The sequence below is a fragment of the Ovis canadensis genome, chromosome 12 (genome assembly GCF_042477335.2).
Source record: "Ovis canadensis isolate MfBH-ARS-UI-01 breed Bighorn chromosome 12, ARS-UI_OviCan_v2, whole genome shotgun sequence".
Taxonomy (NCBI): domain Eukaryota; kingdom Metazoa; phylum Chordata; class Mammalia; order Artiodactyla; family Bovidae; genus Ovis; species Ovis canadensis.
Window position 1 is genome coordinate 30,062,224 of NC_091256.1, and position 19,399 is coordinate 30,081,622.

Sequence of the window (19,399 nt, forward strand, 5' to 3'; positions counted from 1 at the left end):
TGGACCTCTCATCTCCTACCCCGATATAACTTCTCTTTTCCCTCTTCCTACTCGTAACCACTAGCTTGTTCTCTGTATCTGTGTGGATGCTTTTTGGGCTACATTCATTAGTTTGTTGTATTTCTTTTAGATGCCATATATAAGTGATACAATATTGTCTTCTTTCACTTAACAAATGCCTTCCAAGTCCATCCATATTGTCTCATTGGCAAAATTTCATTCTTTTTAATGGCTGAGTAGTAGGTCCATCTAGTCAAAGCTACGGTTTTTCCAGCAGTCATGAACAGATGTGAGAGTTGGACTATAAAGAAAGCTGAGCACCAAAGAATTGATGCTTTTGAACTGTGATGTTGAAGACGACTCTTTAGAGTCCCTTGGACTGCAAGGAGATCCAACCAGTCCATCCTAAAGGAGATCAGTGCTGGGTGTTCATTGGAAGGACTGATGTTGAAGCTGAAACTCTAATACTTTGGCCACCTGATGCGAAGAACTGACTGATTTGAAAAGACCCTGATGCTGGGAAAGATTGAAGGCAGGCAAAGGGAACGACAGAGGATGAGATGGTTGGATGACATCACTGACTTGATGGACCTGAATTTGAGCAAGCTCTGGGAGTTGGTGATGGACAGGGAAGCCTGGTATGCTGCGGTCCATGGGTTCGCAGAGAGTCAGACATGACGGAGCAACTGAACTGAACTGATATGTACTACATCTTCTTTATCCATTTATTTGTTGATGGATGCTTAGGTTGCTTTCATATTTTGTCAGTTATAAATGATGCTGTTATGAACATTGAGGTGCATGCATCTTGTCAAATTAGTGCTTTTTATTTCAGATACATACTCAGGGGTAGAATTGCTGGCTAGTATCTCATTTATTGAAGAGCATGACAGACCTGATTATACCTATGAGCTCTTCCAGTTAGAAAATTCTGGCTGAACATTTGCTTCTCAAGTGTAAATCATGAAGGGGTGTTGGACATACAGGTCCCTCATCCCTCCAGGAACCCAGCCAACTTATCCCTGCAACTCTGAGTCACCTTGTTCTTTACCATGGCACACAAATATTATGATTTTTCTATGTGTTTTATGATATAAAGAAAGTCCAGAAAGCATTTCTTTTCAAGAATTCAAGGTGAATCACCTTCTTGGTGAACATACACTACCTTAGCCAGCTGTCATACTGGTGATTCTCCATAATTTGCACACAGCTTGCCTCTTACATGTAAAGGGAGTGAGCCATGATTTCTGAACTTCACACAGCAGCAGCGATGACAACAAGCATTGTTCCCTAAAGTCCCCCATTAATAAAAGGTAGTTGCTTGACTGTAATTATGGCATCCTTCCTACCCAAACTTGAAGCTTTTATGGGGCTTATGCAATTAACTACTTAAATGCATCGTAACACTTGCTTCTCTGACAGCAAAGTATTGATTTTTTAATCATTTTCAAGTCTCCTCTAGCACAAATAAATGTACTACAGTTACAGTTAATGCACTGTGTACATGCATTAAATGTTAGTGTGACAGAATTTATTATTTTGTGATATATAGAACTGAAGTCAGGCTTCTCAGAAAGTAGCATCATGGATCCAGCCTCAGTATGGAAACTACCATTGTCCTTGATACTCCAAATTCTCTAACTTTGAAAAGCTAGAGATCTCTTACTTAGGCTTAAAATAAAGGAGGGGATAGAGTATAAAGCTTTCCTAGGTGTCAGTGTAGGAAAAAACTAAAAGTAGTCCAGCAGAGAAGATAACAGCTCATTTTTCCCTAAAGGTGTCACTGTGGGTGTATGGCAACTTTGTTCACATGAATTTCAATGTAGCTTTTCCCTTGCATTTATTTAGGACATATCAAAATATTTTGCATACAACAGTCTATTTCAATTCTTACACATTTTAATTGTGCTGTTTTAATGCCTCACTATGGTTAATACATCAGAAAACTGAAACAGTTTTTCACAAAGTATGATTTCCACATTCCATTTCTGCTATGCCAAAAAGGTCTTCAGAGGTCTCATGAAAGTCACTTATCTAAATACAGACCTGGCAACAGAGGCCATTACACAGTGTATCAACAAGCCTTTTCCTTGGGCACAGCACACATTCAACATTAAAGTTGGTGAGTAAAAAGCAGTTAATTTTGTTTTGTTAGAAATAATATCATTTTAGTTTTAGCATCTAAGACAGATGCCAGCATTTCACTCTGAACAGATGGTAATTCCATCTAATAGTGCATGTCTGTATTAGTAAGGTCTGTTGTGTATACAAACAGTAATAAACAGTAGGTAAGGATCAAAATAAATTTTAATTGTTGACATTAAATTCTGGCAGCCACAGTTCTAAGGCTGCAATATTCCTTTTTCAAGTCTGTCAGATTTACTAATGCTACACAAGCCTTGTCCAAAGCTGCCAGATCCTAGTTTCCATAGAAAGATATTGCATCCTCCCAGCTCCTGGTCTACACCAGGGTTGCCTGTTTTCCTACACCGAAATAATCATTCAGGAATAACATGAGATCGGTGCTGATGTGATGCTCTTCCAGGATTTTTTTTTAGAATGCTCCCAGAGGACTGAACCTTTAATTAAGAGGTTGATTTTTAAAATGTTGTATCTAATTGTTACACTGTGGGTTCCAGTGTTATCACAGTCACTTTCCTACCCTGCTAAGTAAAGGTCTCTCATTCAGTTCCATCTATTCTCATTGCAAATCGGGGCATTCCTGAACTTCTCTGAGACTGACATCATTCCTTTCATTTGGTTTGCTTTGCCAGAATCTGAAGGATTTCCCTAACAATCGCAGCTCTCATCAGCTGAACTCTTCTGTAGGTTTTACTGTGGATCAAGCCTGCCAACAAGCACCAATTTGGTTCTCATAATGTCTCCAACGATCTGGTATTACAAGTAGTAGCTGCTATTTATTTTGGGAAGCTGCCATGTCAAAAAAAAAAAATCATTATAAAAAAAAAAAACCCAGTTTGGCATTCAAGTGACTGTTCAATAACAAACATGCTTTGCAATCAAATTTCTTTTAAGAAAATGGATGTATTTTTTGAATCATGAAAAATATATTGCTTCCACCATATGGGACAACCAACGACTCACCAACCGATTTCAGATGCAGCATATTGAGCTGACCATATGTTACAGTGCTGTTGAATGGCTGAGTGATTCATGCCCGTCACATTCTAGTATATCAATTAAAGCTCCTTGAAGTCTGCATGATTTGTGTCTCTGTTATTAAACCCTGCTAATTCATCCCACTTACACATCTGTTATAAATCTCTAGGAGTGCTGCATGATTCATGGCAATCTGTGAGCATGCCACAGCAAATTCTTCTCCTTGTAATTAACAGTAAATTGTTTTACTGCCATGCAATGAATTTTTCAGTTATATTGCAAATGAACTCCTAAATGTGCGGTTCTTTCCTAAGAACTGACTTATATCATTAGGCAATTAAAAAGTATTGCTTTGAACCAAAAGCTTTTAATCAAGAGAAATACAACTTTAACATTGCTTGAGAGCCACGGAAATTTGACATGGTGGTTAGAAGTGCAAAATAATTTCTGTTGTTGAACGAGAAAAACAAACAAACAGAACCAGCCCTGCCTTGTACTCTCAGGATTTCCCTGACGCTGAGACGTGAGAATGGCTGCCTAAAAACACTGGGTGAGACAAGTTTGCACAGATACTGTTTATCTTAGAAGTGACTTAAGGCAGCTGTCATTACCAAATTTCTCAGATTGCCTTACACTTCTCTAATTGTAAAACAGAGCCTTTATTCTTGAAATAAATAATTGGATAATTAGCCAAGTTGAATCAGCAGAGGATTTCACTGCTGTTCAAGTGTTCTTGTCAAAGGTGAAGCAAATTCATTTCAGCTCGCCTCTGCAGCTCTTCGAAGAGGCTTTGATTTTTTTCCCCCACTTTCTTGGCAGCAGCCTGAGATTCATGAGTCCATACATCAAGTTGGTAGTTTAACAACAAATGGAATTAAATTCAAAGAAGGGAAACTAATTGAAGGACAGCAACAAAAGTGTTGGGTAATGTGCTTTTTAATATGGCGTGCCACATTCGCATGATAATTTTTCCTTTTTAGCAAGGAGCAGAAAGTGACTAGCTTAATGAGGGATTATTCAAGACAGGAACGAACAAAATGCATTCATAACTAAGAACAAAGATTGTATTATGAAACAAAAACAGGCAACCTCAGAGAAGTAACTGGATGATTGGTTTATGCATTATGAATAAAAAGATAGAAAAATATTTATATTAGTATTCACTAATGACTATATATACAAGATTGTTGTAATTAAAATTATAAATTAACATATTAAAAGTGCTTGTTTAATCACTCTGGGTCCTATTCACAATGAAAAGACTTCTGTACCTGCATACAAAACAATGTGTGTTTTCAACCCAGCAGCAAACAACCCATACATTCTACTTTGGATGGATTCAGACAGGAAACTTAATGCACCAGTAATTACTTGCTTAATGGGAAATGGGCACTTCTAAGCTTGTAGTGTAGAGGTCAATTTATGATGGGTAAAGGAAATAGGATATCGTTCCTCCAGGAATGGATCTCCAAAAGGAATTTCTCTGAAGGAAGGTTTAATTTGTACTTAATTCACAAAGGATGGAAATGTACAAAGTTATTAGATTAAAAGGGTAATCTTAAAGAAAAGGATTAGAAGCTTCTAAGGGCCCAGTCTGTCAGACCATGACCCATATAAACCCAGAAGCAACTCCAAAACCACCCATCACACTTTCTTGAAGATTTTGCAATAGAGTTGCAGCTGCTCCTGGAAGAGAACCTCTCTCAAATCAGTTCTGGAACTGTTCATGGGCACCAAAACTAAAGGAGTAGTGATAAACATTCTGGACAAAATGTGCCAATTCTAATGACACATCTAATTGAAAAAATACTTGAAAGAGAGCAAACTACAATTCTCAAGCTTTTAATGAAATTCAGACATATCTAACAAGTATCTTTTTGATTTCTGTGACTGAGGTGTAAGGAAAAAAACATATTTCCATGATTCAGCGCTTCAGAAAAGCTGAATACTACTTCCAATTTAAGGTGCTCTTTTTCAAAGTTTTTAAATGGTTGTTCTGATCCTTGGCAATTCACTCACATGAACTACATTTAGACTTAAGAGTTAAATTTCCCACAAATCTATTGGAATTCTGTACCCTCCAAACCATAATTTTATTACTAGAGGAGACAGAGCAAAAAGAGTCACAGTGTTGCAAGTCAACTTTTATTCCTTTCCCGCAACAAATCTGTTGACCATTCAAAAGCGCTGACCCGTAAAGCACTGCTCAGCCATTGCCACTGACCTAAAGTTGACATGAAAATGACCAAATGAAGAACAACATTTTGCATCTGACGGAGAATTTCTGTTGGAGATACTATCATAGTACTCAGTATCTTTTATAAAAGCGTCCCCTTAATTTGTCCTAAAGTTTAGATCTTTCTTTCCCTCCTTTTGGAGAAGGCAATGGCAACTCACTCCAGTGTTCTCGCCTGCAGAATCCCAGGGACGGGGGAGCCCACCGGGCTCCCCCATCCATGGGGTTGCACAGAGTCAAACACAACTGAAGTGACTCAGCATGTATTCCCTCCTTTTGATTAAATGAATGCCTTACTATTTGGTCGAGTGGCCACCTGCCTGGCTTTTCTGCCTGATGCCCAGGAAGGTCAGGAGCAAAGTTAGTCTTTTTTAGAACTTTCGCATGGATTCTCCTCAATACTGGTGGGCTACAGTCCAAAGGGTCCCAAAAAGTCAAACACAACTGAAACGACTTAGCATGCACGCATAGAGTCATACACTTTTAGACACACTTTTTTTGTGTGTGAGATCTTGGATATTCATGGATGAAGAGGAGAATCTTACTAGCTTCTAGAGATAAGGTTATATATAGTCAGCAAGAATCATGCTAGTATGTGCGTTCTCATTTGTGAGACAAGATGCCAGGAAACAGTGGTGCTAAGAATTTGGTCTTGAGGATTTTGATATGAAGTTACTTCAGTTTAGCCATATTGATAGTGAAGGATTAAGTGAAGACAATCTTCAGATACCAGAGGCCTTAGAAAGCAAACTAGATCCTAAACTGGATTACTCCAAAATTAGAATTACTCAAAGCTGTGATCTGAATAGTGAAAAATAAATCCAGGAAAGTGAAACATGCTGTGCTGCTGCCACAGTTAATGTACATAGTTTAAAGTTCCTGTAATGGAAACACCATAATATGAAAAAAAAAAAAGCACTGACCTTCTCACTGTTTATTTCTATGACTTAAAATCTATCAGTTACACAGACATTTAATCCTAGGAAAATTTAAAAAAAAGAAATACCCTATTTATCTACTGAAAACAGAGGCAAGAAGAATATTTAGATCTGTAATTTCTGGGGTTTTCCTTATATTCTAATAAAAACAAGTTCATTTTCCCTGGCCTGAACACCCCTGAAAACAATGCATTTTACCATAAATCAAGTGGCAAGCAAAAATTATTTTCCATATTTTTGTCATGTAATTGACTTCATTCCCTGTCTGGCAGGTGAAGAGTTGTAGAGTGCTGACAAGATAAATTAAGAGACTAAGAAACAAAAGTTTTTCCAGATAAACCCAAATTTTTTTCTCCGAAAAGAAAGGATCTCACATGTGAACAAAATTAATGCATATTTTTATGGAAATTGAGTAGAAGGAACATTTTTGCAAAGAACAAAAAACTACACATTTAAAACTTACCATTTTCTGCAACTGTTTACTTTTTTTCCCTCCCAGCTTTTGCTCTGACTATGCTAATCAGAGTGCTGACCAGGGGATCATCAATGACCCCACATTGCTTGTATCTTACATTTCTTTTCCTTCCCCTACCATCTGTGACTCTACTGACATTCTCCTTCTAGAATTCTCTCTGTCCTTGACTTTTTGAATAGCGCTCTTTCTAGATTCTATACCTAACTCTGATCATGTCTCTGTTCCTTTAATTTTTCTTTTTCTCTTTCTCCCAGAATGTGAGCTTTCACTGAGGTGTAAACTTTTCTTTTGTATTTTCTCTGGAGATCAGCCCTGGGTGTTCTTTGGAAGGAATGATGCTAAAGCTGAACTCCAGTACTTTGGCCCCGTCATGCAGAGTTGACTCATTGGAAAAGACTCTGATGCTGGGAAGGATTGGGGGCAGGAGCAGAAGGGGATGACAGAGGATGAGATGGCTGGATGGCATCACTGACTCGATGGACATGAGTCTGAGTGAACTCCGGGAGCTGGTGATGGACAGGGGGGCCTGGCGTGCTGCGATTCATGGGGTCGCAAAGAGTCGGACACGACTGAGCGACTGAACTGAACTGAAACTTTTCTTTTTTTTATTTTCTCTGCCTTCACTAATATATTACCATCCATAGTTTTACCTCCTTTTATATGCAGACAGTTATAAAACTCACATCCTTCTAAAGCTCCAGATTTGCATTTTCCGCTGTTGGCTGGTTATAATTGTCATGGATATGTTTTGATCAAATAATTGAACTGAAACTCATGGCTTTATTTCTCCCATATGGTCTTTCTTCATTTTTTGCATTACATTTAGTGGCGTCACCACGGCCTAGGATATTTACTGTCATCTTCAGTTCCTCCCTCTTCTTATCCTGTGGATTTCTTTTCCTTGAAGCATTCCATTTCATGCTTCTAATATTTCTTTCTATTTATCTAATTTACTTTCTCATGACTTTTTTTGGAATGTCCTGTTGTTTTAGTCACTAGGTCGTATCTGACTCTTTGTGACCCCGTGGACTGTAGCCTGCCAGGCTCCTCTGTCCAAGGGATTTCCCAGGTAAGAATACTGGAGTGGGTTGCCATTTCCTTCTCCAGGGATCATCCTAGACCAGGGATTGAACCTGAGTCTCCTGCACTGGCAGGAATATTATTTACTGCTGAGCCACAAGGGGAGCCCCCTTGGAAGGCCTGCCAGACTCTATTTCCACACTGTCTTCTAATCTACACTATACTATACTCTGCTGACAGAGAAATCATCACAATCCCCAGCTTTCATCATGTCAGTATGGAACAGCACCTGAAACAGCAACAAGCACATGGTATAAACTCAAAAAATATCTACAAACATCTTTACCAATTATTTATAAATGCCATTTAACCTGACATAATTTCCCAATCTGCTAAAATCAGTCACCTATCTCATATTCTCTGTTCTAATAGCTTTCTTTTATCCTTTCCCCCAAGGTGTTAATCCTACCTGTTATATGTCAACATCTTAATACAGACATCATTAAAGCATGAATGGTTTCTATTAGAGCTCACCCCACTTCCTAATGCCTGAAATTAGAAATTAGAACCTTCATAGAAACTTACTGAATCAAGCATTCACAACAAAACATAGCAATGGTATGGTATGGCACATTATTAATTTTATACTGTAAACAACAAATTTGAAATGTGCAGTTTTTGACCAAAATCTTGAAATACATGTTATAATTCAGGACAACATGCTCCTCACAGAACTGAAAAATGATGCTTTTCAGTGTTAGTCCCCTACAGCTTACTCTTGTCATTCAGTGCTTAGTTTTAGGACTCTCCATTGTTGCATTTATGTTAAAATAATGTTATGGAAACAAAGTTGCAAAGTAAAACTTCAAATTCTATAACACACTGTGACTAATAAAAAGATTATGTAATAGTTATGACAAAAATCTTGATAGAAATAATTTGTTTTGAGATTTGATTTTGTGCTAGACACTGCCTTAAATATTTAACATGTATTCGCTCTTTTCATTCCTCAGGAGAACACTGAATATAGGGTATCCTTATTTGTAATTTGGAAAACAAAGGCACAGAGATTATACAATTTACTCAAGGTCATAAAGCTAGTAGACGGCAGAGCCCAAATTCAAGTCATGGCATTCTGGCTTATCATTTTTCCCTTAGATGCGTTAGTAAATTCTTATTTGAAAAAGTCAATGAACTTGCGCATCTCATGGCTTTCAGAGAATATGAGAAGTTTCCAAATTCTGTTCTCATGGATAAAGAGGCAGAGAGAGAACACTGAGAGGGCTTAGATGAGTTCTATTCCACTCATCTTCCAGTAGATAGAGTGGCCTTAAGCATCCTCACCAGACTCTAAAGCAAGAGCACAGAGCACTGGGAGAGGGTGAGCTCCACGCCACAGGAGCTCTTGCTGAAGCCACTGAGACCAATATCCACACAGGTGTAACCACTGGTGCTTGAAGCAGGAAGGATGCCTTTCTACAGACATCTTCCCTGCTTTTCCCTTTCTATCTCCAGGATCTGTCTACTCGCCAGGGACCAGCATGTCCCCATTCAGTTCTTTCAGGCTGTGTCTACGAAAAGACAAGAGTAGATCTCATCTAGAGGAAAGAGCCTGTCCTAACAGTGTCACAAACTGGAGTATGTCAAGTGCAGATGGGAGGTAGTTTGGTACACAGCCTTAAGGAAAGAAGACTTGGGTGGAGGTATTATTATTGAAGATGTTATTGGAAGTGATGTCACGAGGAATATGAATTAGAGTGCGAACAGCCCCCAAGGAATTGGAAGGAGAATGTTCAATAGCAGCCATAAGGAAATATTTTGGATCATTATCAGTTTGAAAATCGCCTTTTCAAAGAGGTCACTACACATGGTCTGATTTGCTAGAGAAGTAGCAGTTTCTCTACCACTAAAGGATCAAACACTTGGAAGAGATGTTGCCAGAGATGTATTAATATTGGCAAGATGGTCACCTTAGATGACTTTTAAATGTTTTAAAGCCCGGAAAAGCTGTGATTTCAGTTCTGCATAAGCACATGATCAGGGTCCCTTTAGCCTCCACTAGGCCTCGGGCCAATCTTCAGCTCATGTGGCTTCTGTTTTCACTTTCTCTGGCCCTCGAGACGGATTACTCTTTTAAATTTTGTTCTCATTACCCAGTTATATCATTTTTCCTAAAGGAGACAGATACTATTATCCACACTCTGTAGCTCTCTAATAACATAATATATAAAAATAAATAAATGTACAGTCTTACAGGAAAATGGTGTTTTGTTCAAGCTAGGTACTCCATAAATATTTGTAAATATAGGTTAAATATGTGAAAAACACAGAGTTCACTCATGCAGATAATAAAACAAATTTTTGAAACATTGGAGTCTTCTCACTGACAGAAAATTTGAAGAAAAATTACTTGCTATATTTGATATTTTTTGTATATTTATATAAGATAATTTGGGCTAAACAAGTTTTCCAGAACTAAAACAAAATATAACAAGAACTATGGAACTTTATAGGGAAACAGTAAGGAAGAAGGTCTGAGGAATATTTTCACAGCTAAATATGTTTGCTAGAAATTTCATAACCTCTTCACATCTGGATATTTCCTTAAAGAGCGCCAGGAAACTAAGCCTTGTTGGATGCTGACAGAAAAACTGATTTGAAAAAAATCTTAACTTGTAAGTAATTGGGTTATATAGGTGTTAATAATACATGTAATCAAGTTTGTATGAACTTAATTTGTTCTAAGTTAAAGCAACCAAAAAATTATACAAGCCATCTCCTACTAAGATTATACTTGATAATAAGTTTTTTATTTCAATTTTATGCACCTAGGAATTTTATATTTATAATAAACAGATAACAGCACTACTGCCTATCCAATAAAGGCAAAATATGACACCAGGGCAGCCTACTAATTTCTGGATGTCTGCTGCTAGCTCCATGCAGCAGGAGTGGGTAAACCCAATCCCACACGAAAGGTTAAGACTGAAGGGAGAAGTATTCCGAATCTTCGCAAGAAGCCTCATAAATACTTCTAACAATTGTTGGGACACCTTTAGGACTTAGGGTGGTAGCTGAGTCCTAGAGTCACTCTGCACCTAATTATATTTATTATGACACTGCAACTCAGAAATCCTCCAGGCTCTTAAATTTATTTTTCTGTTCAACTATGTCAAGGTCAGTAGCAATCAGAGTTTGTGAGGGAGTAAGAGAAAGCTGAAAAGACAAATATTAAGTCCAAACTAGAGACACCATTGAGCTTTGTAGGTGTTTTCTTTATAAACACACAATATATTTTTCACATCTGCTAAAACTTGCTTACCTGATGCTAAAGTCTGTCCTGCTTCTGAAGCACTGGTTACACAGCCAACTGAATTGCAGAGAGAAATAGTAAAGTTGTATATCCTATAAGGTTTTAGTCCTTTTACAATATAAGATAGTTCTTGGGATTTAGCAGTATACAATACCTGCAAGGTAAGAAAAAAAAAAAAAGTCAAGTTATAGATATCTATTGTGAAAAATATAAGCTGGACAAGCAAATTTCCAGAAATTTCAACAGAGGGAATTACTGCCAACCACAATTAGGAAAAGAAATTTCTTTTTGAAGGGACTCAACAAGCTAGGGTTTAATTGATAATTGTACAATCACACTGTTTTATGAGGTAATAATCCAGTTCCTGAGTGGATAAATGAGGAAACCGAGTTATTGCCTCATAAAGCAGCGTGGTGGTGTGGCTCTTGTCACCGACAATAGAGATAAAGAATGGTGACACTCTCATTGTTACTGTGAAAAAGTCCAAATAAAACCACAGGGCTTGGCCAAGATGAACCCAGTGCAGTAATGTCCACATGCTAGCTGATGGAGCTGGTACAGAAAAATGTCATCACTTCATGAAATCAATCCCATCATTTGCTCTTAAAAAAAAGGAAGAAAGAAAGAAAGCTGCAGGAAGGAAGGGAGGAAAAAGGAAAGATTACTGAGCATCCACATTAAGTCAATTCTCAGTTGCCTTTCTTGTACAACTAAGGGTAAGCATATTGATTCAATGGTTACTTTTTTTTTTGAAACATTGTCTTTATCACACAATTTCAAATGAAAATAGCAGATGTGAGCAAAAGAGACTCTATGGTCCATAAACAAATAATTAAACAATCAACACCAAGAGCTAGTCTGTCAATATAACTAGAACTGATCAAAAGCAGCCATGTAAATTTGCTTAGTCTATAGATACAAAGGCCCCTGGTGATTATATTCAGAAAAAAGTCATTAACCAATAGTCTGACAGCATGCACGAGCACAAACTATTTTTCTAAGAGATACTGATAACAATATAACAAATAATCTTCCATACATATAAATACTACATATAACTAAATATCAGTTACATATGAAGTCAATTTCCAGACTTTGTTTTCCCTTTAGATGTACAATAAAATTCATTTGGATTATATGCCTGAGTATTGACTTTAAATTTTCATAAGCTGAGTAGTTCCTGAAAGCAGTGTGATTAGAATATAAATTACATTGTTAACATAACATTTTTCAGAAATAAAGGTGATTTAAAAATTCTAAAAATGTATAAAATGTAAAAACATTAACACTGCTTCCTTCAATTACATTTAGAAATCAGAAAAACATCAAACACTGATTTACTAATCCTTTTTCTAGTTTCAAAATGGCTACTTATGTTTTGAAGATATAATTCTTTTTTCTTTTGTGCAATGTGATTTAAAGCTTCCCCCCTCCACCGCAAAAAAAAAAAAAAAAAAAAAAACTTGGAAAAGGGTAAAACTTACTTAATATTGCTATAAAATGTATCATATTTAGAACAATTCTGATGAAATTTAATGTAGATTTTCTGCACTTATTCTTAAAATACATTATTTATTTAATTTAAAAAGTTGTATCTTTTTAAACAAAGTATTCTCTGTCTCAAGAACACATAATGAAATGTAATAAAGAGAAAATGTGGATTAATATTAATTTTGATTAAATTTTACTCCTCTCCATATAGTTAATAGAAATTACATGATTTTTAAAAGACATTTATCCTAGAGTTTGGGGAATGTAAAATTATCACTCAGATAAACTGTGTGTTTATCATGTATACAGAATCATCTTAACAAGTTTTAAAGGATATATTTAATTGAAAACTTGTTTGGGGGATTAATCTTTAAGGAGCATGAAGAACTTTGTCGAAGCTTAAAATCCTACAATGATAACATCACCACTTCTATAAATGTCTTCTGCCACATTCTTAGGGAGAGATCCTTTAATTGTTATTTTTCACATTAGGCTTTCCCCAGAAATTTCGGCTATCTATTTATCAAGATTATAACAACACACATTTGGGTCAGTGTGGATATAAATTTAATTGTTGAGAATGTAAAAAAAAAATTTGACTTTGCCACTTGTGATTTAATTTTCTTGAATATATGACGGAATAATTGCAGGAGAGAGTGCAAGAAAGAAAATAAAGTGACGTATCTATATCCTTATTTTAATTCTGCCACATACACACACAAAAAAGACTTTTAAACAAATAAAGGGGACTTCCTTGGTGGCTCAGTGGTTAGAATCCATCTGCCAATGCAAGAGATATAGGTTCGATCCCTGGTCCCAGAAGATCCCACACACTGCGGAGCAGCTAAGCCCGTGCACGACAACTGCTAAGCCTGTGCTCCAGAGCCGAGGAACTGCAACTACTGAGCCAATGTGTGCAACTACTGAAGCCCATGTTCTGCAATGAGAAAAGCCACTGCAATGCGCAGCCCAAGCACCACAACTAGATAGTAGCCCCTGACTGCCACAGCTAGAGAAAACCCTGCACAGCCACAAAGACCCAGCACTGTCAAAATAAATAAATAAAATTATCTTAAAATGATTAAAGATTTTTATATATCCGTTTTCTCAATATAAAAATATTTTCCTGCCCTATTGAATATTTTATAAATGTATGTAGTCCTATCCCATTAATAACAATCACTAAAAATAATATCTAATATCTGTTGAGCTTTTTAAGCTCCATATAAACTATAGATAAGCAGAAATTGTTTTTGCATTTAACAAATTAGTGAAATCTCAAGCACAGAGATGTGAGATATGTCTGCTGCTGCTGCTGCTGCTGCTGCTAAGTCGCTTGAGTCGTGTCCGACTCTGTGCGACCCCATAGATGGCAGCCCACCAGGATCCACCGTCCCTGGGATTCTCCAGGCAAGAACACTGGAGTGGGTTGCCATTTCCTTCTCCAATGCATGAAAGTGAAAAGTGAAAGTGAAGTTGCTCAGTCGTGTCCGACTCTTAGCCTACTAATTGGTAAAAATGGGATCAAAACAAGTTGATTTCTGGGACATGTTTTATAAACTATGTTTTTTTTTTTAAATTTTACTTTCTTGGAATAGAATATTATAATACAAGTAATAGCCAGAAGGCATAATATGCTGTGTCCAGACCCCATATCCACAGTTCTGATGAGCCAGACAACCTGGAATGTGAAGTCAAGTGCACCTTAGGAAGCATCACTACAAAGCTTGAGGAGGTGATGGAATTAGAGTTGAGCTATTTCAAATCCTAAAAGATGATGCTGTGGAAGTGCTGTACTCAATATGCCAGCAAATTTGGAAAAACTCAACAGTGGCCACAGGACTGGAAAAGGTCAGTTTTCATCCCAATCCCAAAGAAAGGCAATGCCAACGAATGCTCAAAATTCTACAAGTCAGTCTTCACAGTACATGAACTGTGAATTCCCAGATGTTCAAGCTGGATTTAGAAAAGGTAGAAGATCCAAAGATCAAATTGCCAACATCCGCTGGATCATGGAAAAAGGAAGAGAGTTCTAGAAAAACATCTATTTCTGCTTTATTGACTATGTCAAAGCCTTTGACTGTGCAGATAACAACAAACTGTGGAAAATTCTTCAAGAGATGGGAATACCAGACCACCTGACCCGCCTCCTGAGAAATCTGGATGCAGGTCAAGAAGTAACAGTTAGAACTGGACACAGAACAACAGACTGGTTCCAAATTGGGAAAGGAGTACGTCAAGGCTGTATATTGTCACCCAGCTCATTTAACTTATATGCAGAGTACATCATGAGAAATGCTGGACTGGATGAAGCACAAGCTGGATCAAGAATGGTGGGGGGAAATATCAACAACTCAGATATGCAGATGATACCACACTTAAGGCAGAAAGTGAAGAAGAACTAAAGAGCTTCTTGATGAAAGTGAAACAGGAGAGTGAAAGAGTTGGCTTAAAGCTCCAGATTCAGAAAACTAAGATCATGGCATCTAGTCCCATCATTTCATGGCAAATAGATGGGGAAACAGTGGTGGACAATTTTTTGAGGCTCCAAAATCACTCAGATGGTGGTTGCAGCCATGAAATTAAAAGATGCTTGCTTCTTGGAAGAAAAGTTATGACCAACCTAGACAGCATATTAAAAGCAAAGACATTACTTTGCCAACAAAGGTCTGTCTAGTCAAAGCTATGGTTTATCCAGTAATCATGTATGGATGTGAGAGTTGGACTATAAAGAAAGCTGAGCACTGAAGAATTGATGCTTTTGAATTGTGGTGTTGGAGAAGATTCTTGAAAGTCCCTTGGACTGCAAGGAGATCCAACCAGTCCATCCTAAAGGAGATCAGTTCTGGGTGTTCATTGGAAGGCTGGCTGCTGAAGCTGAAACTCCAATACTTTGGCCACCTAATGCAAAGAAATGACTAATTTGAAAAGACCCTGATGCTGGGAAAGATTGAAGGCAGGAGGAGAAGGGGACGACAGAGGATAAGATGGTTGGATGGCATCACTGACTCAATGGACATGAGTTTGTGTAAACTCCAGGAACTGGTGATGGACACGGAGTCCTGGCGTGCTGCAGTCCATGGGGTCGCAAAGAGTTGCATATGACTGAGAGACTGAACTGACCCTTGTGCTGATAGAAAGAACACTGGCCACACACGTATCATGGAGAGTAACAAAAGCTTCTCATCTTCCAGGATTGTTATACATATCATTATTTAGTATGGGTACAAAGTAAAGCCTCAGTAACTGTTACCTATGATCATTATTCTCATTACTGCTGACCTGAGATGACCCACTAGTAAGCAATATGTCACTACATATCCTAAACCTTGAAATGTTCATAGCCTTTGCTATAAGCTGTAAAATAAACTGCATCCCTCGGAAATTTTTCTTAGGAACTTGAAATATACAAATGTACATATAAAATGTTCTTATCAAGGTTATTTACATTTCCAGAAGAATTCATACAATATACATATCAATTGGTTGTGCATTGGTTGAATCATTATTGTGTACCTAAACAATACAATAGTACACAGCTACTGAACATCAACCTCTTGAAAGATAATTGAGGATATATGCTAAGTAGAAAAAGCAGATTTCATGAAACAAAATTATACCCATACTATTTCCATTTACACTAGAAAAAAATAAGTGATATATTTAGACCCTTGTATACATAATATTATATTAAGAAAAAATTCCCCATTTAAGGATTGTATAGATGAAAATTCTGCCAGAATTCTGCAAATGCAGAAACTATAAAAACAAAGGCATAACTCAATTCTAGAAGGACATGAATTGGAAATAACAATACCTGTGGAACCACCACTGGATGAGACCACTGAGGAGATTGTTCAGAAATCATATTGATGTTATACCCCACAACTTTTCCTCTTGTAACACTGTCCGGTGGCATCTCCCAGGACACATTGAGCGAGTGAGGAGAGAGTGGGGAGACTGAAGGGGGCATCACAAATACAGGCGCTGTTAACAACAATAACAACAGCCAAAACAATGAATGTCACATTAACAGGTTTTCAAGCTGAAATCACAAGTTTACCCTATTAATAATTTCAGAAACATCACATTCCTTACATAATATTCTTATTTAAAAAGTCAAAGAATATCCTGGTATGTATATAAAAAAATACTCTCTTAAAACATATATCTTCAAGCATGTTCTCTACCTCACAGTACTAACAAAGATATTTTCCATTTACAAAACAAAAATAGGAATTGCCCTGTGTTCCTAAAGAAAACTAGTAGGTAATAGGGGAGGAAATCATAAGTTGTATGAAGTCTTGGAAAGGAAAAAGCACAAAACAGAATACGTCTCAGTCCACAAAGTTTAGAACAATGCATAGTGACATATTGGATTTCTTATATATACAAGTATTTCACTGAACTTCTTGGAGAATATTACTCTTTAGAAAGAGGAACATTGAAAATGTTCTAAATAACCCTGAAGAAATTTGAAAAGTTTTCAGTAAATCTTGATAGAAATGTTCAGGGATGTACATACATACATTCGCTACCTACCATCCTTGAGATCTTAATATGGATTTTAAATGTGCTAACCAAAGGTGTATTATCAAAGGACCTCATTGCACTTTCATTAGCCAGTGACCCATACGATTATAAGGGTCCAGTATTGCTATTTCATCCATTACTTTTCGTTTCTGACCTTGATTTTCCCCTTCCAGAATGCCATGGCTCATCACTTGTGCTATCATGGCACTATTATTTGGCCAAGATGGCTGGAAATCACTTAAGAGATGCTCAAGCACAATGCACATTATATTTATGAAATGATTCCCTTGGACATCAAACCTGAAGTTCCCCTTACCCTTCACAATCCTAACATATCCCATTTAAATCAGCACTTGGGTCTCTTTGGATATCTATAGCTTCAAAGCATAGCAAAAGTGTATTTTTTGTTGTTGTTAAGGGCTCATGCAATTTGAAGTGTTTATAATATAAAGAATGAGGTGGAGGGTTAAAAATATCTCACTTGCTTTAGTAATGATAGCTTAGAAAAATTAAAACTTTTCACCATCCTTCCTTACCATACTGCTTATAAACACACTTGTGAATTACAAATTTTGATGTCTTGGATTATATTTTCAGGTCCAATTTAGTACCTAAACTATTTGTTTAAGAAAAATAAAGGAAAAAAACAGATTTATGAAACTGGCAACCGTTATCTTTTTCATCAAACATAAATTGTACTGAATTTGGAGCAAGATGGGACATATGACCAACCCACTTCAGTACTGGAAACCAATTGCTATTTTTGATAAATGTTCCCAAAAGACTATGACTATAGTTTGGTCAGTTTTCTCCCTTGAGGTAATAGCTAAAACATTACATTTTCCCTAAAACTTATTGCAAGAACTTTATGACTTTGAATTATATATGCAACCAATCCATGTATTCAATATTTTCTTGGCTTATGCAAGTTTATTAACTCTTGCTTTTCCAACGTAGTTAGTACGGATGACTTAATTTAAGGAAATATTTTCATTCAGGTGTCTTCAAAGTAGAGTTCAAAGCACTGATGTTCACCTGATTCTCCCGTTCTTCCTGTGGTCCAGGCAGAAAACACACTCCCAGCCATGTTCACAGCTAAGACTCTAAACTTGTACTTGGTGTATGGCTCCAAGCCAGTGATGACTGTGGTTGTTTCTGGAGGTTCTAGAGCATTTTCATTGGCTGATTCTGCAAGTGGGTGAGGACTGAGCCAGCCACTGCTCTGAAAAACTTGACTTTCTGCTGACCTTGTTTCTCCATTAGACTTCAGTCTTTTCATATACAGTTCATATCTTATAATAATGCCTAGAAAAGTGAAACAGTGAACAAAGATGATATATTAGACAAATGGCCTATTTTATTGATGGTGTGAGGTTAGATTATTTGAAGAGTCTTTGTTTTCATTGTTCTGACTCAATTACCTGTCCATTTCCTTGGTAATATAGATGATAGGCACTTCTAAAGAAACAAAAACTCATAGCTACATGAAACTGTGAAATATTACCAAAAAGCATTTTCATGGAAAATGAAAAAGAAATGAAAAATGCACAAATACAAAATAATTATAACTTATGATAGGTAAATTCAGTATTTTTCAGGATGATTGATTATAATTTCTACTAAGAATGGCTATTTGATTTTGGAAATTTGATCAATGTGTATATTTTCAAATTTGGGGATTTAAATTTTATTATCTGCCTAATATAAGCCTTATTTACATAAATATTAGAATATTACAGTTTATTTATATCTACTTTAATCAAGTATCTTAAAAATTCTAAGGAAAAAGCTTTTGCCATAATATGTACATGATATTAAATTATTAAAAATCTATGAATTTATGCTGGCCTGTATAACCAAAGGTTCAATTATATGAGCACAAAAATTAACTTAATGGAGTTGGCTAGCCTATATACATATTTTTTGTATTATTTCATATCTTTTTCTTGCTTAAAAGAAAATTTACTACTTATGGGTGCCCTAACTTGTGACACAGTCAAATATAATGCATTTCCTAAGTGAGTTTCAAATTAGAAACATCATTTGTGTTATGGCAGATGTCATTAAGAGCAAAGATAATATTAGCCTTTTAGGGGCAATTTAAATGAGTGGAATTTGTTATTAGATTAAAGAAATACACTTATTTTACTAACCAGGACAAATAGTATCTTATATCTTCAGAAACTATTTCCCAATTACAACATCCCACAGTTATAAACGCAAAAACAGTTGCCAGAATCTTACTGAAAATTCCAAATACCCAGATTCACCTC

The 19,399-nt window shown here is 36.6% G+C and overlaps 1 protein-coding gene across 1 annotated transcript in view; it reads right to left on the reverse strand.

Annotated features, from left to right (window-relative positions):
- Positions 1-19,399, reverse strand: part of USH2A (usherin) — a 939,490-nt gene that overhangs the window by 672,616 nt on the left and 247,475 nt on the right. Inside the window, exons 17-19 of the mRNA XM_069544562.1 lie at positions 18,162-18,431; positions 16,411-16,580; positions 11,112-11,256 (exon numbers count right to left, since the gene is read on the reverse strand). Of these exons, the coding sequence (XP_069400663.1) occupies positions 11,112-11,256; positions 16,411-16,580; positions 18,162-18,431 (585 nt within the window). The remainder of the gene's footprint in view (positions 1-11,111; positions 11,257-16,410; positions 16,581-18,161; positions 18,432-19,399) is intronic.